The sequence below is a fragment of the Ctenocephalides felis genome, unplaced genomic scaffold (genome assembly GCF_003426905.1).
Source record: "Ctenocephalides felis isolate EL2017-DRISC unplaced genomic scaffold, ASM342690v1 CF-g0.4_SCAFFOLD_01492, whole genome shotgun sequence".
NCBI classification, from domain to species: Eukaryota; Metazoa; Arthropoda; class Insecta; order Siphonaptera; family Pulicidae; genus Ctenocephalides; species Ctenocephalides felis.
In genome coordinates this window covers 1,741,317-1,767,219 of record NW_020537646.1, presented here as the reverse complement: position 1 = coordinate 1,767,219, position 25,903 = coordinate 1,741,317, and the positions used below count along the sequence as shown (strand labels likewise).

General features: G+C 28.7%; 2 protein-coding genes and 1 non-coding gene across 3 annotated transcripts in view; 1 reads left to right on the top strand and 2 right to left on the bottom strand.

Annotated features, from left to right (window-relative positions):
* The first annotated feature begins 1,703 nt into the window (after window positions 1-1,703).
* LOC113370208 (pancreatic lipase-related protein 2-like) lies at window positions 1,704-3,802 on the top strand. Its single transcript, XM_026610885.1, is given in 8 exon segments — window positions 1,704-1,746; window positions 1,837-1,999; window positions 2,140-2,288; window positions 2,776-2,930; window positions 2,932-3,028; window positions 3,175-3,363; window positions 3,430-3,604; window positions 3,712-3,802. Coding segments are annotated over 8 exon segments (1,062 nt in total).
* Window positions 3,803-6,365: 2,563 nt separating this feature from the next.
* Window positions 6,366-6,449, bottom strand: Trnal-uaa. The gene has a single exon. It is a non-coding gene; the product is annotated as a tRNA-Leu (tRNA).
* Window positions 6,450-9,720: 3,271 nt separating this feature from the next.
* The window catches only part of LOC113370207 (protein dachsous-like), a 34,832-nt gene continuing 18,649 nt past the window's right edge, over window positions 9,721-25,903 (bottom strand). Inside the window, 18 exon segments of the mRNA XM_026610884.1 lie at window positions 9,721-9,853; window positions 13,461-13,727; window positions 21,136-21,207; window positions 21,240-21,352; window positions 21,441-21,501; window positions 21,574-21,661; window positions 21,963-22,188; window positions 22,526-22,645; window positions 22,719-22,894; window positions 22,992-23,118; window positions 23,191-23,316; window positions 23,384-23,499; window positions 23,557-23,676; window positions 23,743-23,755; window positions 23,808-23,918; window positions 24,022-24,948; window positions 25,126-25,267; window positions 25,399-25,663. Of these exon segments, the coding sequence (XP_026466669.1) occupies window positions 9,721-9,853; window positions 13,461-13,727; window positions 21,136-21,207; window positions 21,240-21,352; window positions 21,441-21,501; window positions 21,574-21,661; window positions 21,963-22,188; window positions 22,526-22,645; window positions 22,719-22,894; window positions 22,992-23,118; window positions 23,191-23,316; window positions 23,384-23,499; window positions 23,557-23,676; window positions 23,743-23,755; window positions 23,808-23,918; window positions 24,022-24,948; window positions 25,126-25,267; window positions 25,399-25,663 (3,203 nt within the window).

Here is a 25,903-nt window from a genome sequence, read left to right as displayed (position 1 = left end):
GTTTGCCCTCTTGGCCGTCTCTATTTACCTCGCCTATGGGGTAAAAAGGACCCCGAGATTAAAATTTTTTTGAGAAACAGCAAAAATGAATAAAATATATAGTTTTTGATAACAAAACGTAGTTTATTGGTCAAAATTAAACATGATTAAAATAATATAAGATCTATTATCTAGTAGTCACCAGGATGAACAACTATTTAGTTCAAACATATTATTTTTTTAATAGCAAAGATATAGTTGTTTATTGTCAAATATTTATCATAAATAAAAAAAAATTAAGTCACCGGGATGAAAAACTAAAAATAAATTTAGTCTTAAAATATTATAACATATTTTTAACAGCAAAGCTGTAGTTTATTGTTGTTGATAATGCGAATTTAAACACGGTATTTTAAATTCGGCTTACAAAGTTCAAATATTTTCAAAATCGGTCATCCCTCCGCAAGTAACCCATTTGCGAATACAATAGTTACATTTTGAACAAGGTACACTTTTTGAAAGTTGATTGATATGTAGCCCCTATTTCTGCTCAGATGGAACAGTATACTAACTAAATACATGTACACCCCTAAATGCTTGTACTTAACATGTGTAATCCGATTTACATTTTGATAACGGTACATAGAAAAAATTTGAATCAATTTTTAAATTGGAAATATGCAGAGCTAAATTAATTTTCCTGGTTACATTTTCTGCGGGCTCCAGAAGTTTTCTGTGGGTAGGTTTAGTTTTTCCATTTCGTAGGAAATGACAAAATTAGTGAGATTTTGATTGTTATAAGAAACAGATCTACAATTTTTTGTATCTAACGCTTAGACAATATTAGAATACGATGTGATCTAATGCTTACTAAATTTAGTAATTAGTGATTAATAATTTTAAATTCAAAGATTTAAGATAGTAGATTCAAAATTACAGAACTGCACAATCTACGTACTTCAAGAAGAAAGCAATGAATATCTCAAACTACTTTAAAGTCTTCAATTTGTAATTTGAGAAATGTTTTAGAGTTTTAGAAAAAATATGTAATTTTATTCAAGTATTAAATTCTTATATTATTTCACTTTGTTACAATTACTTACGCAGAACCTTCGATTTTAAACACAATTACTTTATAATCGTGAACTTAATAAGTGAAATATTAATAGAATGGCATAAAATATAAAATGAATTAAAAAAGCAATAAAAATTAAAAAATAAAAAGCTTCTATGATTTTGTTATGATGCAAGAATTAAAAATATTGTTCTCACAGATATCGCTAAGTAAACAATATTGTACTTAAAATTAACAATGATTTATTGCAAAAGATGAAAACAAAATGATTTTAGTATAACCAATAACAGTATAATAAAAACATTAGACTAATCCAAGAATACTTTAAATGATATCGATTTATTACGTTTTAAAGGATTATTTCAGACTACATCAATTATTACCTTTTGAATCAAATTAAAAATTGATAATATAAAAACTCGATTTTCTATACTGAAGAAGGAATTATATATTTTATTATCATCATAAATATTATGACGTGTGATATAGATATAGAATGCAATAAAAAGTAAGCTACAACAAGAAATAGATAATTATCAAACTGCAATAAATCATTATAATTGATAATAGGCGCCTGCAATAAACGAAATGATATAAAAAGAGCGATTTTTAGTTTTGGGCAAATCAGTTGAGTTTTTAAAATACAGAAATGTTCAAATTTGTAGTATTGTCAGCCGCTTTAATTGCTGGAGGTAATATAACGACATAATTTACACAAAATTTGTGTGAGCTCATACTTGACAATTTTATTTGATATGTTAAAATTGGTGTAAATTTTACAGGATTTGGCAATCCTCTAAGCAAAAATGAATTTTCTTATGAAAATAAGGATACTATGTATTTTCCTGACAGTCGAGGAAATTTGTATCTGATCAATTTAAAAGGAGCTGATGATCCTTCTAATAGGGCTACTGAGAAACCAGTCATTTTCAATTTATTCACAAGGTAAAATATAACTTCACTAAAACCAAAAATCACCACTAAATTCTATGAGAATATTAGACCAAATACATAATTATATTCTTGGTTTTTATATGTATCAATTATATGAAAAATTGATAACTAATTATATAAATTATCTACAGGTCAAACCCAGACACTGCCCAGGTTTTGGTATTGGGTGACAAAGAAAATTTGAAAAATTCCAATTTTAATCCTGCTCATCCTACAAGATTTACAGTACACGGTTGGATGTCTGAACAAGACAATCCTTTTAACAGTATCATACGTGAAGGTAATAAAATTTTCCAAATCAATATCAAACCAGAAACTTTTCTTTGTTCAAAGTCACATAAGAAAATAGAAAGAAACGTTCCTAATATTAATATTTTTAAAAAAAAATGGGTTTCAGCATAATGAAAATTTTAGAATCAAATATTATTTAGTGAAAACAAAAATGAATAACCATAGCTAAAATGTTTTTGGTTTTATATATCATGGGTTGAATATACTAGGGGATGAAGGGATTAAATCGCATGGATGCACACCGTTGTGCACAAGTTCTAAACTTCTATTGTAAATATAATATATTTTATTATAAACAAAATCGAAAGATATTTAGAAGTAGTAGATTTCAAAAATGTTAAATATACCGAACTAATGACATTTTTTATCAGTGCCAGAAAAAAATTGTAGATGGTAATAATGTCATTCAAATTTTTCACATCGTTTCGAAAAACAATCAAGAAAAGTAAATCAATTTTACTAATTTTACCATGCAGCTTACCTTGAACAAGGAGAATTCAACGTAATCGTAGTAGATTGGACTGCATCTTCCAACACCATCAACTACATCAGTGCAGTAAACGCCGTGACTCCAACTGCCTTAAAAGTTGCCGAAATGATCGACTTTTTTAGCAGAAAATGCAGGAATCAAGACCAACGATGTCCACATGGCAGGACACAGTCTTGGAGCACATGTTGTTGGAGTTGCTGGAAGAAATGTAAAGAGTGGAAAAATCCATACTGTTGTAGGTAGGTGAAACAAGAAATAGTAAAATAATAGATAGATTGTCAACTATCAGAAGTTTCAGTTTCAATACCCGCCCCGATTTTTTTTTACAGTACTTGATTTTCTAGCTAGGAATATTTAACAATTTTCCATTTTTGGACTTATTTAGGCTTGGACCCTGCCCTTCCTCTTTTCTCAATCAGCAACCCCGAAAAACGTATTGACACAAACAGCGCAGAATACGTAGAAATTATTCATACTAATGGTGGAACTTTAGGATTTTTGGAACCTTTGGGACATGCTGACTTCTACCCCAACGGAGGCAAAAAACAAGTCGGCTGCGAAAACGACTTTGCTGGTAAGAAAATTGAAATATTTGACAATCATTACCAAGACTATGTATCTAAAATCATTTTATTTCCAGGCTCTTGTTCCCATAGCCGTTCATTCCAATACTTTACTGAATCTTTGTCCTCTAAGGCAGCTTTTTGGTCATGGAATTGCTTAAGTTATGATGAGCTGGTTGATGGAACTTGCCACGTTATCAATGAAATGATGCCAATGGGAACACTCAGAGGAGTTGAAACCAATCACAATAAGTAAGAATAATCCAAAAAGTAAAATAATTCAAAATCATCACCATTGTTGCTGCATTTTTTTCATACATTGTAATGAAATATTTATTTTTACTAATATTATATTACAGAGCTAAAGGTATCTTCTTGAACAAAACTAACAAGGAATTACCATTTGCAAAAGGACAACCCATTGGAGATTCCAGTACCATTGTTGTTTAGAAGACTGTTATAAAAGACCTGATTGGACACGAAGACAAAATTTATATGATTATAAAATTGTAAAGTAGTTTTTTTTAGAACAGTGTTTGAACTGTAAAATATTTTATTTCAATGAAATACATTTACTAAGGAGCAAATGTAGGCTTTTTCTCTCACTATGTTACAGTTCTTATGATGAATATTTTTAATGCAATATATATTGAATTTAGATTTTCACACCAATAATTAATTAATTACACGTTTATATAAAATCCTTTTAAAAATAACTAAATTAATTCGTAAATGCTGCCTTTTTTTAAATACTCGATATTGACATAGGAAATGGTTTGTTCTGCTGTTTTCCAATAAAGTATTATATCATGGTGAAATTAAATTTTAAGTAACATTAAATATCATACACATATAACGCAAAATATTTTTTCATATTAAAAATACTATGGATTTAAAATTTATATTGTATGTTGATCTGTACAAAATACAAAGGTGTGTAAATGAAAAGCCTATGGTGTATATTATTAGAAGAAATATTGATCGCTATAAATTTAATTTTATTTTTATATTATTTATATAAAAATTTTATTTTTATAGCAATTTTGCTATTTTTGCATATTTGCAATTTTCACACTAGTAGAAAAAATGATTGAGTTATTGAAATAAGTGCAAATATTCATATCTTATCTGCACTACATTAAAATAAAGCCTGAATATAAGTGGAAACCAAATATTACTAAATCAAATCAGGATTTAATAAAACATTTGTGCAAATAAATGTGTCCTATGGCTTCTAATCAAATATTTGATTTACAAATGATATGTGAGAAACAAAATGTGTTCAATACTTGCATAAAAATGCAAAAATAAAAATAATAATAAAGACATTTGCGCCCGAACATACTATTTTTAAAAGCAATGGCACCATTGCATTTTCTCAATACATATGGACATGTAAATAATGAATAAAAGTTTTTTGTTAAAAAATTGATTAATCAGTCTTCAAAATTAACAAGTGGCCATATTAAATGCAACTTTAAGTATTATAATATATTTTTTAAACATATCATAAAAAACGACTCGGGTCTAAGATGAACCTAACATCGTTTGAGAATACTTCTAAAATGTTTTTTTTTATTATTTTGAAAAAATTACCCACGATAAATGTATACAATCAAAATTCATCTAAAGTTAAACTAAAATAATATATTATTTTAATAATATCTGTTTAACGAGGAGAGATTTTGAGATATGTGACCGATTAACATTATTAGATAAAGAATTATGTGTTATAATTACTATCGAATAAAAGTTCTGAAAGGTTACCTAGTAATAAGCCTTTTAACTTTTGATCAATTTAATTAGATTATGCAGGTATATGATTATAAAATATAACAAGTGTATAACTTTTCACGATTATTATCGCCTATATAGCAGTTAGCCATACATACAGAAATTCATAGATATTTTATAACATAGAAGAATTTGCTCATTCAGATTTGTGAATATCATTTGATTTAAATTTGTTTATTTCATTATACCAAATTGAGACCATGCAATAAATTTGCGATTTTTGGTTAAAAATTTTAATTGCGCAGATTTAGGTAATATTTACAGAATAGATAATTGTATATTCAATTATCAAGTTAGAAAGCTGCTACAGAAATATTATGAATTTAGTTCAAATAGGTTTCGAGTTATATGACTTAGAAAAAATAGTTGATAAAATTCTAAAGGTTTTAAGAGTTCAAAAAAGAAGTAGAAGAATTGTCATTTAGCCAAGAATATAGAATATATCATTTAATTTAATACTCTTAATTGTTAAAGAACAAATCACAAAAAAAAAACAAAATACAGCATCATATTTTTACTTTTGGCTTTTTCTTTAAAAAATTCAAGGTGCTGAAATTTATAGGGAATATTCCCTATAAAGTTAGAAAGTTGCTATAAAGCATTATAAATATAGTTGAGATAGCATTTGAAAAATGTGAAAATTTGAACACATACACACACACTCCTAAAAAGAAAACGCCCACTCGAATTATTATAGTTATAGTTACTTCTAAATTTATTTTTATTTATTTTTTATGGCATTTTTATGTAAATTTATTCATTTTATTATTATTGGTATTATTTTTAATAATATTTATTATATTTTTGAAGTTTTACATGACAGCAATTCAACATAATTTATTTATCAATGTATAGAAGGCTTACTATTGAGTAAACATTTAGAATAGATGTTAATTATCCATGTATCACCAAAATCGCTTAACGTGTTTTTTTGTATAAAGACAGATTGTAATTATTGAATTTTAAAAAAATACACACACAGACACATATATCCTTTTTATTTTAAAGTATGCCAAAATGTTCAGAATCCTTTGAAACGTAAAGTTATGCAAACGTTTTCATTTTAGATATTTCTGAATTACTATAACCTACTCAGCAAAAAATTAATAATAGTGGATAAATAATTAGTATATAAATAATTTAAGCAAAATTACTGATAAATTCAAAATTATAATCCAAAAAAAATTATATATGCAAAGAAAAAAAAAGAAAAAATTAATGTCAGGTGTGGGGTTCGAACCCACGCTCCCTCTCGGGAACCAGAGCTTAAATCTGGCGCCTTAGACCGCTCGGCCAACCTGACTCGTGGACAAATGAGATCAATACGGCTATGTATACGACTGTTTTCATATACTTGATGTATAAATGTATAACTATTTCGGTTAATTAGATAAATAATTATATTTCACAATTTGTAAAATGAATTGATTTAATCGTTTTAATACAATAATTCAGATAAAGAATTATAATTTTCCATTTATCACTTTTTTTTTGTTTTGTTCAATACTTCAGCGATGACTGTACCTTGCAGACGTCTTTGTTTACAAGTCAGCATTTATTTACAAAGTCAACAAACGTGATTATTTTGTCAATTTAATTCCAATGACACTATTATGAATGCTTTTTCTAAAACAAATTATTGAAATGATGGCGAAATGCTTGTTTACATTTGTTCAAGGCTTAAATAATAATGCTCCTAGATTTAGATTAATAATAAGTTCAATGAAATATTCAATATATATGAATTTTAAAGTATATGTTAAAAACGAAAATTTATATACAATTTCAATAATAAACTAGGTGTAAATGACATTTTTCAACAATGAATCAAAAATGTCCTTAATTAATTAAAAGAAATGTCCTTAATTATTAAAAAAAATGTCCCTAGTTAATTAAAAAAAATGTCCTTAGTTAATTAAAAGAAATGTCCTTAGTTAATTAAAAGAAATGTCCTTAGTTAATTAAAAGAAATGTCCTTAATTGATTAAAAGAAATGTCTTTAATCAATTAAAAGAAATATCCTTAATCAATTAAAAGAAATGTCCTTAATTAATTAAAAGAAATGTCCTTAATTAATTGAAAAATGTCCTTAATTAATCAAAAGAAATGTCCTTAATTAATTGAAAGAAATGTCCTTAATTAATTAAAAGAAATGTCCTTAATTAATTAAAAGAAATGTCCTTAATTAAAAGAATTATCCTTAATTAATTAAAAGAAATGTCCTTAATTAAAATAAATGTCCTTATTTAATTAAAAGAAATGCCGTTTAGTCAAATTCTATCAAAAACAATCAGCACGATTTCCAACTGATATCTTTTCAACAGTCTTAAAATTTTCCAAATCAGTTCAGGATTTTATCTGAAATTATAAAGAAATGGCTCGGCGGATCCATGCACAAAATTAATCGAAGCTAGTTCTTATCGAATGCCTTAAATTTTATAATTAACTAGGTGTAAATGACATTTTTTCAATAATTAATTAAAAGAAATGTCCGCAGCCAATCTTTATCGAAAAAAATCACAATTTTCGACTGAAATCTTTTCAACAGTCTTAAAATTTTCCAAACCAATTCAAGATTTTAGGCAAAAACGTGAATTTTTTTTTACACTTATCTGGAAATTATAAAGAAATGGCTTGGTCGATCGTTGTACAAAACTAATCCATGCTAGTCTATATCGAATGCCTTAAATTTTATAATAAACTAGGTGTAAATGACATTTTTTCAATAATTAATTAAAAGAAATGTCTCTAGCCAATCTTTATCATAAACAGTACGATTTCCAAATGATATCTTTTAACAGACTTAAAATTTTTCAAACCAATTCAAGATTTTAGGCGAACGGTGAAAATTTTTTTACACTTATCTGGAAATTGTAAAGAAATGGCTCGGCCGACCGTTGCTCAAAACTAATCAATGCTAGTTATCAAATGTCTTAAATTTTTTATATCAGTGCATCGATTTTTGAGATAGTCGAGTCAACTTACTTAATTAATTATAGTCACATATATAATTAACCCAATTTTGGTGTCAAACGATACAGAACGACTTGAAATGTCGAGAAATCAGAAAATTACCAATATTTTGTGGTACTAATATTAATATTGACAAAGTTGTTAAATAGTACGTTTATAGAATAACAATTATTCTTGCATAGAATAAATTATGGAAATAAATGTGTTTTTTGAATAATTTTCTTTGCCTTCACCCTAAAATACTACATTTTGAAAAAAATAGTGTTGTGGAAGGACGTATAACCATTTGTAACAAGACTAGAATAAACTAAAAATAATAGCAGTGTTTAATCTAATCTACTAATATTTTGTGGTCAGCCCAAGTCTTAAAAATGTATGGTGTGTATCATAAAAATGGCGGCAATAGCTACATAGGTCTACTCAGATGTCAACATCAATAAACCATTAATAATAATAAAATAAAATATTAAATCTCACCTCATCAAACAATTTCACGAAAGTACCACAGATTGCACACATATTTGATAAACACTAGTCAAGCACTAAAACACATTATAAAATAAATATATTATACTATTCACGAGTGACACAAACTTCTGAATGGGTCAACAGACCTTTTTAGAAAGAATTTTTTGATCAACCTGAAGTATTTTACTTTTATCGATATAGGTTGCAATCGGTACCAACAAAACTGAATTAAACATAAATATCAACCTAACAATCGATACAAATCGAGTACAAATATGAATGATTCTCAACAATAAAATGCTAATACCAAATTAGTTTTTGTGTTACATTTATAGATTTACGCCTATTGCTTCATAATTTATTCTATTAATTCAACAAAATCAATAATTTACAAAATAATTTTCCAATAATAAAATTGGGCAACATAATTCATGTGATTTATTCATGTCTTTCTGGTAACTTATTACTAAACATTAAAAAAACAATTACATAAATATTTTATTTATAAAAATGTCCTTTTTATTTTCATGATGCAATTAAATATAAAGCTTAACAAAATAATTTTTTTACATAAATATTCTGTTACCAATAATAAATATATATATTTAACTTAATCGGATTAGTTAGGGCATACTAACTTCTACGAGTATTACTAGGCACTGAAATTGTATGTACAAATTAATTGTATTGGCAACACGAATTATATGAATAATTTAATTTAAACAACTAAAATAGACACATTCCATCTGGATGAAATTCTATATATAAAGTATACATGACATAAATAAAAAATTTAAAAAATGTTCATTTACAATAATAATTGATATGTAACTTGGTCGGTTAATAACATTTTGAAATATTTTAAACTAAATAAATATAATATACAACAGAAATAAATCTTCTAAAAATATACATTTATAATATATATTTTAGCATTATATCGCACTCCAATGCGTACAAGTTTATATAATTTTTTAGTACGTCTGATTATTATAGCACTAATACCCTAATATCTATATTGTTTTTTTTTAGTTTATTCACATATATTAACAACACATATTGCAATGTCACTTTGCTAGTTATATATAAACTGTTTTATATTTGATTTTCACATTTATTTAAAAAATTTTTTATCACAAACTGCTATGTTGTATCGATCCAGGATTTATTACATATATAGGTTCATGATAAGTTGATGAAGGACCTGGAATATCTTCAATAAATCTTCTACGTGGCGGTCGCATTCTTTTCATATGCCTTTTATAACTGAAAAAAAAATCATAAGAATTGCATTAAAAATAAGCATTTTAATTTGAAATGCTTCAAATGCTTTTCTCCTAATCTATGCCCACAATTTGAAAAATATCGAAATAATTTTAATGGCATTTTAATGAGGCCTGGTCATGACTATGCACAATTATACATTGTACATACAGTAAAGCTATGTATATTTGGGAATAAATAATGAATCATATTGAAATTCTTAAATGAATTTAATATTTAAAATTACTCGAATTCTTCTTAATAATCATATGACTTTTATTTGTTGCATTTTTTCATATCTAATTATATTAGCGTTCAATGCGTATATAATTGAGTTGTTTTCAAATCGTATAAAACTTATTTTACATGCTATATACGAAAACAATGTGTGATTGTTTTTACTATATGCCACGAATGTCAAATGTTATTTTTTAATTGTAAACTTTTGATAAAGCTATAAAAATATTGGTTAAATATTTCAAAATAAAGCGAGTAGAAACATGCAGTTAAATGCAAAACAATCTTGGGTTGTTATCCTTTGAATGGAAAATAAATTACGATTTTTATTCATCATTAATTACTTTTGTTTAGAAGTTTTGTTTACAAAAAACTACATGATTTAAAATTTCTACAAAATGCGCGCAAAACTAATAAAATTAATTTTCAATAAAGAACATAATAATATTATTAGGTTGGCAACTAAGTAAGTGCGGTTTTCTGTTTAGATGTTTTAATGAAAAAACTGAAAAATACCTTTTGTTAAGGGATAGTAAGCAATTTAGATGTACATCAGCGAAGAGAGTTTTTTTGATCCATTGCTTAGTTTTCGTTGAAATATTAAAAATCAAATCCAAAAATTTTGTCATATTTTGTTCTTATATTTCTATAAAGGTGAAGAGGTTTCTTAAGATCACGACAAGTTAAAAGCGACAATAATAAATTATATGGTGACAAAGCTTTAAAGAATTTTGTTCTAGTGATTTTTTACTCAAAGATGAAAAATACTGTGTTTGTCGAGTTGAAAGGAAATTGCTTTTTTTTATTGCGTTTTTAATTTAGGTACAAATTGAGGTGTATGAACTGAAATATTAATTACAATACAGTTCAAATTTCACATATGTTACGTTAAGACCGAAAAGTGTCTGATGCCCGATTATTTCGGATATAAGATGGATTTGTTTCGGACATAGCGGGCGTTAATCGAATAAAATAAATAATTTAAGACATTCATATAATGGAAATTGATTGTAGCGAAAAAAGCAATTCTATAAATACAAAAGCATAAGAACTGCAAAAAAAATGTAATATTTTAATAATTGGATGAATTTTTTGCCATCTAAGGCAAAAATATAAGCCTTTCGATCGCTCGTAAATTTTTACATTATATCATTTATTGGTAATTTTTTTTAATCATTATTTTATTGACATTTATTTATTGGTAAATTAGTTGACAATTTATAGCAAAAGAGTTACCCTGATATCTCAATAGACTTATTGTCTAAATTTCGGCCTACAATTTGAGATTTGTATGCATATTCATAGAAACTTTGATCTTTTAAAAATCTGATGAAGGTGCTGTGAAATTGATGATCACTCAATTATTGATTAACCTGGTAGTAGATTAGAAAATTGTACTCCTAGACTAGTAATTCCCAACGTGGGGCACACGCTCCACAGAAAAATCCATTTTTAAATTCAAAGGGGGGAGGCAAATTAAAAAATTACACGACTTTAACCCACTTGCTTTGGGTGATTTGAATGTAATTTGTAAATACTGTTACAAATTCGTTAAATATATTATGATCATTGTTTAGTTTAAGTGAGCACAGGATGCATGTGCAAATCATATAATTTTTCCATATATATTTCCATAGCTTAGGTAAATAAGCATCCCTTTTTAGGTCTAATGCAAACTTTCTCAATATTACGGATTATAGAAAAATTCCAAATTTTGTATGTATTAATCTGTATATTTTTAAATTGCCATCCCTTCCAGACAGCGGTATAATAATTTTTATATTATATTTTTAAATTTAGAATTTTTAGAATTCAGTAAGTTGCGAGACTAAGAACATCTTAAGAAAATCAGCTCGCACAAGTTACTCAAACATTTAATGTAATTTATAGTTCTATGTCTATTGTCGCACAGTGCACACAATCGTTTAAAAGTGCAGTAATTAATTTTCTATGAAGTGATAACGGCAAAGACAGCAGTAAGGTGTAATCGATGCCTTAACGGATATTTTGGATATTTTAGATATTTAATACCGAGATAAAAATTCTTATAGAAAAAATAATATTTATAAGTTAAATCTTATATTCATTCGCATTTTTTATACGCTAACACCTATATCATAGGTTCCTATTCGTGTATTTTTATAGCCTTACGTATGCCTATACGTTGCATTCTATACTACACGCCTTACATCTGTACCATACGCTATATTTCATCATATACTCTCAAATCCCTACATTGTATATCGAATACACCTAACCTATATCTACTATATATCCTATTACCTATAATTTTCCTTACACGATACATTAACCCTACCGAGAATCGAACCCGGGTCCGCCGCGTGGCACGCGACGACCTTATCCACTAGGCCACCGTAACGCTACAATCAACCGTCTTTTTTCGCGTGTCGTCGCGCCACCTTAGTATTAATTACCTAATTAATTAGAAAATGACCAGCGGAAACAACAGTGCGTCCCATATTATATTATTAATGGGGTACCTGATAGGGTAGTGGTTAAGGTGCGCGACCGCCACGCGGAAGTCCCGGGTTCAATTCCCGGTATAGACAATAGATAGGTAGAGATAATACATAGGGCGTAAGGTAAACCTATATAATATAGGTAAATATATAAATTAGACAGTAATATTTATAAGAAGTAAAAAGTATGTAGGTATATAATAAGTCAATGACGTTGTAGGTATCTCACGGTATGATTGATAATAGATATCTACCTATGATATACAATAATATAGTATAGTAAGATAGGTAATAGGTTATATTATCTATCGTATTATTAGGTTAAGTCCTATAAAGTATTGTAATAAATCTTGAGTACTTTTATATCATAATAAATACCTGTAAGTATTAATGAATACAAATAATACCACAATAAATATAATTAATGTTATTAAAGAATATAAATTATGTACTCAATGATTCCCTCATACTTGTACAATTTAATTTATAGACTAGCTGTATATAATAAAGTTAATTATATAAGAAGTCAATATATTAGATTTGTGAGTTCTATCGAAATATATCAAATTTTTTGAACCGGATTTTAAATTTTAGCGTTCCGGCAAAAAAATATTAGCACAACACCACTGGTTTCGATCTATACAAAACTCCTTGAATGGTAAACAAATCAAGGATCATGATGGTGTAAAATCGTATCTGATTCAGTTTTTGCTAAACAAACCAGAAGTTTTATGAAAGTGAGATGATGATGCTGCTTGGGAAAAAGACAATGATCAATATGAAAAATTCCTTACAAACTATAATTATTTAGTCCCATGAACAAAATGTCCTTAAATATCTAACAAATCCGCAAGTTGCCAACCTAATACTTATAAATTTGTTCCTACTTCTACCTGCAATGCATGCAGCATAACGATATAGCTGCTCCAGCAGCCACCAGGCCTATGGCCAGCGCGATTGTCAGTACTGCAGCCTGTGCAGTACTTTCTTCAGGAGAAGCACGTGCACCAGACCTGGTAGCACATTGCTCGACGGCTTTCACACGATGTTCACGATAGACCCGCTGCAAATCTGCCTTGGCTCCTGGTGATTCGAGTACGGCGAGCATCTGTCCAGGAGTTAAGGCCGTACCACCAGGACGCGTTAATTGGAAACAAGAACTGTAACAAATAGGATTAACAATGATAAATAGATTGATAACTTGAAATCAATAATGAGGCTGAAGAAATTGGCCTTCAGACTTGGTGAACTAAGTTAATTAGGATCAGATTAATTTTATAAAGGAATCTACTCGTTGAAGATCTCCAAACGTTATGTAACTTTTTTTTACATTGTTTAAGAGCGATCAGGATATATTGTTGGTCTATGGCTCTTAGGCTCAATATTAATTTAAGTAATGTTTTACTTGAGTATAAAAAGTTGATATGGCAAATAGCCCTCAATTGAGGATCACTAGTTAAAGTTAAAGGAGATCCACTGGTTTCTTCTTTTTCAATCTTCTAGGTTGAGAGTCAATTTTTAAACTTAAAGATTTTTTTATTACTATATTTTTTAGATTCATTGACTAAAGATTGATAACTACATTGGCTCCTGAATTTTTTCAACTACTTCTTTTTTTACATATATATTATAACAGCAATCAGAACCTTACGTCCTATGAGCTATTGGGCTGAAACTTCTCCTTACTTCGTATTTTTTAGATGGTAACCCAATGGTTAATCCATCTATCATTGATGATTTTGTTATTAGAATTAATGTAATAGGGCTGACTTATTATTGGTGCAGCAATGCCGGGCAAGGGTTATTTGCACTTGGAAACATATTGCTATCTATATTTTCAAGTGAAAATCGTTGTCACTGCTGCCTGACAACAGGCTGCTCGAAGTGGGCTCGAACCCGGGATCTCTGAAACAAGTCTCGTCGCTCTTAACCGCTTACCTACAGGCAAACCCTATCTTCTAATTTGTAAACTTAAAGATTTTTTTTTATTACCATATTTCCATGTTCATTGTACTAATGATTGATAACTACCTACATTGGCTCCTGAATTTTTTCAACTACTTCTTGAGGAAAAATTTAAAAAATGTCTATAAATATCCAATATTTAATTCGATCTTATCAAAGTGTCTATCTTATCGCAAGACAGCTAGGCACCAATGCAATTGCATAATTATGAAAGCATTATAGAAATATTTCTATAGTAATAGAAAACCGCTATTGCGTTTACTCTGTATTGATAATTTACATGTGCACCTGAAGTTAGAAAGTCGATTTAGAAAAATGCATCGAAACGAATGAAAAGTAAGACCTAGCTGTATTTTGAAAATAACGATACTGTAATTGAGGAAAAGATATTTTCTTGCATGTATATATATACATATATGCATATAGATACACATACACTACTTATAAAATGATTTATATAATAAACCTTGAAGCAATGAATCATTTTTCGGATTTTCTTATGAGTCACTAAGTTCTTTATAAAAGGTTAGAAACATTACATGAAAAAAATCTAATTTGCTAATTTTATGTTTACTTGACGTTTTAAGTCATTCTGAATCGAATGCGACCGAATTTGAAAAAATTTGTGTGTTTATATGATAAATAAAATGATAGTATCAAGCAAAAATTTCGACGTTTATGTTTACTCGACGTTTCAAGTCATTCTGCATCGAATGAGATCAAATTTGGAAAAAATGTGTGTATACATGATGTATAAAAAAACAGTATCAAGCAAAAATTTCGACATAATTAGAAGAAGACGCAATAGCATTAGTAAAAGAATGAAAAAGATGGATTCAGAAGAAAAAGAATTAGTAAAATTAAGATAATGTAAAACAAATTAATAGAAGACGCCTTTAAAAAGAGTAAATGTAAGTAAATAAATATCTTGAGTTAGAATTTGAAATGTTGAGTTAAAATTAATTAGAATTTGTATTGTTGATTTAAAATTGTATAGAAAATAAGTGAGAAAATAAATTGAAACTAGTGGGGTGTATGGCATCGTGCCTTAAGGCAAATTGCTGGAACTTCCCGTACCGTAACAAAATGTTCGAGGAATACTGAATGTTTTCAAATAGATTATTATTAATATTGTAACATTGTTTAATATAATATAAATATAAAGTTGAAACAAATCTTTTTTTTCCAAAATCAATTACTTTGTTAAGACAAGCAGAAAGTTCTTTGAATCATTTAAATCGAACGCTTAGTTCTCTCAAAAACTACAATTTTTTACATATTTAGCTCCGTATCTTCGAAATGGCTGGGCCTGCCTTTACCAAAAACTAATCAGCTCTTCTCCCTTTCAATAGGAATCGAATGTTTTTTGAACCAATCAAATCGGTTGATCCGTGCGCCCGAAAACGTGACTAAAAATTTGTATCCATACATACATACATACACACACATCCATTTTTTTCTGAGGTATGCCAAAATGTTCAGAAACCTTCAAAACGTCGAGAAATGTAAAAATATTCAATTTCGATTTTCGGCCCATTACAATAACTTATCCTACGGGAAGTTAAAAAATAATATAGAATAGAAAAATGAAATGCTGTAGGTGGCTAAATGCTCCATGTAAGCGAGACCAATAGAATTAAAAAAATACATAGTTGATTATGTATACGTATTGAGAAATTAATGCATCATGCCACAAAGCAAAATGCAACATGTTACAACTAGTTATATAAATAATTTATATAAATTTTAAATAGTCATTATATATGTTTGTAATAGGAAATCGATAAAAATGATATTTTAAATAGTATTTCAATTATTCAGTTTGTGCATGTTTGAACAATAGAATGCAAAACCAAATATATCCCTTCCTGATAACTGACAAGATGTTTATCTGTCCGTAATAGAAATTGCAGTGGTCGATCAACCTTCAAAACGTGAAGTAATTCGAAATGCCCGCTCACAATAGTGCGAGTTCGAAATCGACTATTTGATGTATATAGAAATGTAGTTTGTGTGCATTACGTGCAACCCGCAAGTGTATCGATATTAGATAACGTCGCATTCAGTCAGTTAATGAAGCATAATTCTAGAGGCGAGAAGCACTCGGCCCGAGCACACGTTCTCAGTCTGAATCGCGACGTTTGGCAATCAAACAACGTTCGGTTCCACAATGAAAATATATCGCGTCGATTCCAACAATAACATTAAAAAAGACACAAAAAAATGTTCGGTTAAAAACCCAATCACCTTAACGAAACGGGTCAAAATGTCTCTCCAGGCGTACCTTCGCTGGCACATGCCGCTCCGGTTAAAACGACTCCGGTTGAAAGATAAACACACGCAGTTCGATCGGATTTATCAGAAACTCTCAAGGGTCGAGAAAATCGATCCGAGCGAATTCGATTGGCTGAACGATGCTGTGATATGCAAAATAAAAGATTCGGATTCTGAAGATTTGCGAAGGAAATATTTGCTGAAACGTCAACAGGTCTATTTGAGTACTGTGGTCGTCAACGGTCGCGATCGCGAACAGTGCCTAGTAACATGAACATGAAGTGATTGTATATAAAACGCTCAGCTGTGCGATGTGATGTATATGTAATAATATGTTTAAGAAAGTTATTTATGTGCAGTGTACTTGTGTGTGAGTTAATTCCATATGTTTCGACGTTGATTGACGAGAACATTAGAAAAATATATTTATTGCTTAATATTCTATTATATATAACCGTGATATTTACATACTAGTTCGTAAAGCGCAAGACAATACATATATATATATATATACATATATATATATATATATTATATATATATATTTCCTCTTGCCTCAGGATATTAGTAATAGATATTCTTAGCCTTTAATCCAAACATCATTGTTTGTTTTTGATCATCATATGAACACAGGGTGATAAGTAGATTGTATTGTTTAAATTTAGATCATCGTATATTATTTTATCGGTCATTATTAAAGTAAATACCAGTTATCTGAATTGTTATTTTACAAAATTTGTTATTTTAATTTATATTGTACATGTTTACTAAGTCTGTTATTTTGTGTGTGTTGTATTCAGCCAGTTAATGTTGTATGTATGTATATATTTTTTTTAGAAATTTATCAAAATATACCCAAGATATAAATAAAGACTGGTTTTATTTGTCTAAGACAGTTTGAAGGTCGCGTGTTTGTAAAGTCAATATACCAGCAAATAAATAATCAAGTAGATCAATGAATTAATAATTTTAGCCATAATTATAAAATATCTTGATTAAAGAAACTCTAGTGGAATACAGCATAAGTGATAAAATTCTAACACAGGATATTCAAAATTAACTTATTCCTCAGTTACTTTCATGTGAACTTTGACCCCCCTGTAATATTTTGAATGTAAATCAGATTCCAAAGTTGGAGGCATTTGAGGTTTTGTTTTCTATAATTATTCTGAAACGGTATTCTCTATTTAATTCGGTTAAATTGCAAATTATGTACTACTTCCTAACGCATTTGGTTTGACATCAATTAACAGTAAAAAACCAAAATAATACTTGAATCTTTGTCCAATCTCAAGTAAATATCGCCTCTCGAGGGTATAGTTGCATAAATATAATAAAAATTTTTAGCAAATATTTCGAGTATAATTAATTAGTCATAATTGGAATCGACAACTACTGGGTTGTCCAATATTAGAATATTATTGTTTCTGTACTTATGACAATTTTTATAATAATATTCTTCATAGTGGCTTTAGTAAAAATTTTATAAAGTAGAAATGAAAATTTATAATCTGCAATAAAACGTGAAGTAAAATATTTTATAAATTAATCTTACTGTACTATAATTTAATGGCGATAATTTTACTCATGGTAATATGAAGGCTTTCATTATTGTTTAATAAATTCTCATTAATAGCAAACACAAATTTTATATGATTTTAGTAGGCCTATGATATTTTAGGTTATTAGTTCAGATAAGGAACCTCATCATCATCATCAAAGTTAAAATGAACAAAAAAAAATTAATAACGAAGAAAAGGTACGGTCAATTTTCACCAAACACAGTATGATCAAACTGTTTTTGAATTTTCAAAATTGGCTCAAGATTTTGTAAATTCTGCTAATTCTAAAAAAAAGTCTTGGCAAATCATGTGGTAAGACTAATTCATGCAAGTTTTTATCGAAGTTCATCAAATAGCTTTTAAATTTCAAAAATTAGTGCACGTTCTTGAGAAAACGTCGAGGAAAGGTAAATTTTGGCTCAAATACTACACACATACTTTTGCCAATTTTTACTCACACACATATATACTTTTTCTACTTGTGGTGCCAAACTCAGAATGACTTGAAACGTCACAAAAACATAAAAAAATAGCAAAACGAATTTTCTGGCAAAAATAAAAACTTATAATGAGTAAAATAGGTACTTATTTCGACCAGAACCCAGCTAGCTTTTGTATCGTTTTATGATCTACTTAAAAGTTTTTGCCGAGTCAACATTTTCCTGTTCAAGCAACTCTGACCTCTGTCACTTAGGTAGATTAAGAGATACTTAAAATTACAATTAAGCAAAAATAAAACTAGTTTTATCTAGACACTAAATGGCTACCTATACGATAAGCGTATGATATGCACGAGCACACATATTATGACATCTGCATATATTAAAACACGTGCAATATTCGAGTTTGCATCAGGTTTGTCAAACTCAGCTTATACGAGGTCGAATATAAATCATAATAAATATTGTACTGCTTTAACAGTTGATATTAAAGATAGAGTTTATTGCCATGAAATGAATAGGTTTTGAAAGACAACAGTTTTCTGTTCGAGTGGTCCAAAGCCAAACGTAGCCCTTGAACTGGTCTTGACACAGATCTTATTAATAAACTTCAATATATAGAAGGTGCCTCAATAATCGAATATTTTGAAAACGATCAGAACATGTGTTCTTAGCATATTTTTAAATATGTTCCATGATTTGGTGATGTGTTTTCTTCATCTAGTGTTACTAGAAGGCAACACATTGGTTTCCCACATTTGATCTCGAGCAAAGTCCCAAAAGGCTATTTTCACCGGAGATCATATTTAGATATAGAAAAATTTTTGACCGTTAGAAGAATTCCAAGATATTTAATATTAATTTAATTATTTTTTTTATTGTAATGAGTCTGATCCTGCATCCGAAATATAAATATAGTTCTATTATTTAGGTTGGGTGTTAAACCCGGAAACAGTGGTTTTTATAACAAGCCTTTATCTAACACCAGTAATTCAATAAACAAAAAAGATATCATTGTTTACCTAAGTAATTTTTTTATGAAATTCGATAATGGATGACAATAAAATTGAGTTAATCGATGTACTATATATAGATGTATGAGCAAACCACTATTTCTGTTGTATTATATATGATTCAGTAAAATGATGACATATTTTCTTACATTTTGAAATACCAACAGAGACACCAATTGGTAATATAATTATATAAAATTCTTATTAAGATTAAATTAAATTAAAGTTATTTATTCTTGCTTCAAAATCTTGACTTATACGCCATTTTTGTTTTAATTGGTTAGTGAGTAAATTTCATTAAAATTTTGGCAAAATTTTTTCTGATTCGAAAACCATAAAAGCCATAAATAGAAAAATGAAATATATTATACTTTAATGAGATTGAATGTTTATATTCAATAAATCTTACAAATGAGTCCTTGAAACATGAGAGCATCTTAGCCTTGAAAACAGCTGTAGTATTATCAACAGATAGAATTAAATATAGGTGGAAGAGCATAGCATAAAATTAATATTATATACTCATGGCACGCCTTGATAGTTTCATATATATATATATATATATATATATATATATATATATATATATATACACACACATATATAAAACTTATCAAACTTATGAAGTTTAATGTGAATATATTTTAGCCGATTTTTAAAAGCATCTTTAGAATATTTGCTCTCTACTAGTCATTAGACATAAAACTGCTTCTACCAATTATTAGACATAAAACGTTCAAATTGAATTAGATTTTCCCGAAGACATTGCAAAGGATGTTATATGCTAATAATATATCACTTGTTATAGAAATCATTTCCTGTGGTAAACTTATTTTGCCTTTGTTTTTAAATTTTGACTTGCTGATATTGCTATGGATTTGTAATAAATTTGTTGAAGCATTTCCATATATTTAAAATCATACGCTCAACTGATTGATCAATTGAAATTGTCAAGTTAATTATATTTTTCTAAAAATGTTTGCTGTTGATAATAAAATTTATGAAGGTCAATTATAATTGTTATTGAAAATATATATAAAAAATGTCTAGAAATTGTAACGATAATATATATATGTATGTGTCGCATCTATTCTGTAATATTTTTAATCCACATTTACTCCTGCGAAATGAAATTACTAGATATCGAGTATAAAACAATAGTTGATAATTAGTAAAATAAAATAAATATAGAACGACTCATAAAAGTAAGGATACAAAATTAAATTTATAAAAATATTAAATTTAAATTAAATTTATAGAACAAGATATCGCAACTAAGAAAATAAATAAAAATTGATCATCATGATCTTTTACCTTGAGGAGCCAAAATCCAGACTTTGGTCTTTCTTCACTAGTACTTGTGTGTCATATACATGCAATTTACATCTGCGATAATTCTTCTTCATTTAAACATCTGCTTTTTTAAGAGCATTCTGAACATCTTTTGTAAAGGCATCAAGATGATTTGCCATATCACGGGGGGTCTTGTGAAGACAAATCTTAACAAAGATCGATCACGAACTATGTACAGCTGTAATAAAAATATCATAATAAATTTTTGACTCAATTTATTATGTCATTTTCAATATTTAGGATTTTTATGAATTATATTATCGTACCTGTATATACAGATCTGAATAACGTTCAGGATCCATAGAATTATTAGCTCGTATGATTAGACTGGAAAAAATCAAATATAAGTATTGTGAAGCATATAGTTTCTTTTTATTTTGATAAATATTATAATAATACCTGAAAAATCCATCGACAAAGTCTACAAGCTTTCCTGCAGTTCTCAAGTCACCTGTTACTGAATTCAAGGCAAATGATGCTCGGAGCCCTAGAAGAATACCAAAAAATTGATCTGGTTAATTTAAATTTAAATTTTAAAAATGATAATAGAAATTCTAAATATTTTATTTTCCTACATTAATATCTAAGCGCACCAAACAATCTAGCACTAGATAATTTGCTATTTGAATTTTTCTTCCAAATTTCAATTTTATAATTATTGTTGGTCTCTTTAAAACAAACCGTTGGTTGACATAGTAAAGCCATATTCAGATAAAATGTATATGATTTAACAACTAATTGTAAAAAAATCTAATTTAATTTTAAATTAATAAATCCAGTCTGCTTACCTGGTAATTCATAATCGAAAAGTGGTGATTCAAATGCAACATCGTACAGAGTATAATTCATTGGACCTGAATCAGAATCTTCATCAGTTGCATGAACAGTGATCAAAGATGTATAAGCAGGCACATTTAATCGGATTCCAAGAGTTAAATTTTGTTGTTGATCGAATTCAGGCAAATGATCATCGATATCCTCTACCAAAATCGATACTTGCAGTTCTGATGGATCCTAGATAAAAAAATATGCCAAAATTAAAAACTAGTCGTAACTATTATAATTTTCTTGATAAAATATAGATAACTATTGAATCAAATAACTTACCAATTTATTATATGCTTTCGCAGTCCATGAATTGGTTTTGATCTTGTTGGAAAACACTTTATAGTCAAAAGATGCTGACTAATGTCTTCTCGATCTAGTCTACCATTAGTTCTCAAGTTAGCAGTATTTTCCTTGCATGCTCAATATAAAACAGATTATGTTCATTACCATCTAAAAGTAGTACAACAAAAAATATATTATAAATATGCAGAATTTTACATTTTAAACTTATTATTTCGACTGCCTTAATGAAATACGATATGGCACCATTTTCACCAATATCTTCATCCATAGCTTTAAAACTGCCAATAATTGTGCCATTCGGCTGCTCTTCTTCTATTGACATTTTCAATGGTGGTGCATCCTAGATCAACATCAATATAATGTTAAAATCTTCATCAGAATAAACAGAAATATGTGCTTAATAAATACTTTACCACATCTCTTTGGAATCGTGGCGTATGATCATCAACATCTGTAACTTTGATTTTCAAAATTCTGGTGGCGACTTGAGGAGGTGATCCTCTATCGGAAGCCACTAATATTATATTATAGGAATCTTTGGCTTCTCTATCTAGTGCTCGAGTAGTTGTGATGAGCCCACTATTTGGATCTATCAGGGTAGTAATGTATCAAATTAATTTAATATTATTACAGATCAATAGAATGATAACTACAATAAAATTGACGTTTACAAAATATTAAATTACCTATTTTAAAAGCTAATGTGTCACTTGTATCATCCTGAATACTATATATCAATTTTCCTGAAGGTTGTGACGGATCGTCAGGATCAGAAGCAACTGCTTGAAATACTGGTGAACCAATAGTCGCATTCTATAAAAATGTTTTAAAATATTGTAAATTCAATGAATGGTATAAATAAGAGATTGATTATAAAATATATACTTCGCTGATAAATGCTGGTTGGTCTACTGCAGGTTTTATAAAAACTGGCACACCATCATTTACATTCACATCGCCGATGTATAATGTTAAAGAAGTATCTGTATGTAATATTTTATCACTCAAACCCTAAAATAATTGTAATAATAGTCAAAAATAATAACAACACAATAAAAATTATCTTAAGATAATTTACCAATAAACCACCATCTTGTGCCCTAATGGTAAGTAAATAAGGTTCATTTCTGCCTTTACCAGTTAAAACACTTTTAGTTTTGATTTCACCTGTTGTTGCGTTGATTTCTAGTAATCCTGTAATATATTTAAAGTTGTATGAAATGTATTTTTGGAAATACACAAATGATTTACCATTGGCATCGCCTTCATCAAGAAATTCATATTTGATATCACCACCGAGTCCATCATCAGGATCTGTTGCTGTGATATTTATGATACTTGAACCCTTATGTATATTCTCAGGAATTACAGCTAAAATAATTTGATTTTTGTAATATTCAAATTGTTGATGTTTTCATTATATTATTTAATTTTTACCCATATATTCTTCCTAGCATAAATTTAGGCGCATTATCATTCACATCTAGAACATCAACTCTTACCAAAGCCGAACTTGTTTTTGCATCCAAAGAACTTTTTGGAGAATCCCGGGCTATAACGGAAAATCTCAATACTGATTGGACTTCCCAGTCAAGTGTTCGATTTGGAGCAATCTAGAAAAAATGATACAAAACTGAATTTATTGGACATAAACCTAATTTAAAAAGTTGATAATTTAATCAGATGAAAATGTCTATAATACTCTTAGTTACTCACTAATATAACACCTGAAACCGGATCAATCGTAAAAAAATCAGCGTGTTGTCCCGCTAAAGAGTAAACAACATCACCAAATCCTAGTTCTTTGTCATCTTTTGTTCTTTGAGAATCTGCATCTACAGCTTTAATTGTCAAAACTCTCTCGGGATATTTTGCAGATTCCATCACCGTCGTAGAATATTCTTTCTTCTCAAAAACTGGCGCATTATCATTAATATTGTGCACTGTAATATTAACTTTAGCTAGGCTTGACCTTGATAAATCAATACTTTTTGCTTCTACTGTGAATGTTAACGTATTATTTTCCAAGGCTTCATAGTCCACTCGTTTGGCAATAGAAATCGCTCCATTGATTTCGTTTATTTGTACTAAATCAGTATTAGATTCATTTATGCGATAGAAGGTCACAGGTTTGCCGTTCACTCCGTCTTTAGCACTTACTGTGAGTATAACACTGCCTATAGGCGATTCTTCATCAATATCTTTTGTGATATAAGGCTTAATCTGAGACCATCCATCTATTTCGAATATAGGATTTTCATCTTTATATGCTTGTACATACATCGTAATCTGTGTAGTATCGACTTGATCTTCTTTATTATAAGCTGCATTTATATCTCTAGCTTCTATTGTTAAGACTATCACTGCTGCAGAATTGTAATCCATTGTGTTGTTGACTAAAATTTCTCCAGTAAGTTTGTTTATCTTGAATGCGTTTTTGAAATCGTATCGAACTACGGATTTTAGTGAAATTCCGTTGCCAGTAACAGATGCTATAGGTTCTATTATTGAATAGTGAAGCAATGCATCTTCATCAGGATCTTTGGCAAACACTCTGGTTACTACGGTGCCGATTTCAGCTCGTTCTGATACAAATGCGACTAAAGCAGAATCATTGAAACGAGGCGGTTTATCGTTCACATCCTAAAAAATTAAAGAATCGATAATATATAAAAGATCAAAAATTTGTTTCCTTTTTTGGCTTACAAGATTTTTCTAATAGAAATATGTACACTAAACCATAGTAGCAATGCTATGTTTCAATGTGTTATATCAGAGCAATAAATTTTTGCCGTATTTTTGAACCTTTTTTTTATTTACCGTGATATTGATGAAGACAGTAGTTGTAGCTGTTTCTGGAAATGGTTGACCATTGTCAATTGCTATTACTTGCAACGCATATTCATGAGGATTTGAGCCCAGATCCAAACGTGCTTCTCGACCAACTGTTATAATTCCATTTCTGTCACAAAATAATTATGAATTAATTTATATCATGATAACTTATTGTTCTATATATGAATCTATATATTAAATAGTATATAGCGTTTTACTAATTGAAAATCTTTAAAATATTTTTTTATTATTATTTACTTCTCGTCAACGACAAAGTTGTCCCGCCCTTCACCACCAGCTGCCCTGTATCTTAGCTGCGAATCTGGACCGTCTGGATCAGTAGCAGTCACCTGAATGACAGGTGTTCCTGGTGCAGAATTTTCAGGCAAGGCAGCATAATAATTTGCAGGACCAGGTCGACCAATCATATGCTTCGAGGAACCGCCACGAAAAACTGGACGCTGATTTCCAGCAATCCCGACACGAACCAAAACACGCGTTTCATTGTAAAGTGGAGGTTTACCTAAAAAATTAAAAATAATTAATATAATTATGAAGATCTAGCAAAATTGAATAATTAAACTGAAAGCTATGTGCATAGGTAAAGATAAATTTTTTATGTGATTTTCAAACAATTTTCTGATTATATAGTTTTAAATTTCAAGCAGTTTTACAATTATGTATCACTTACATCAGAGAAATACGGAAATAATGTATATAGTTGCACATGATTCAACTATTGCAACAGAAAGCAAAAAGAAAT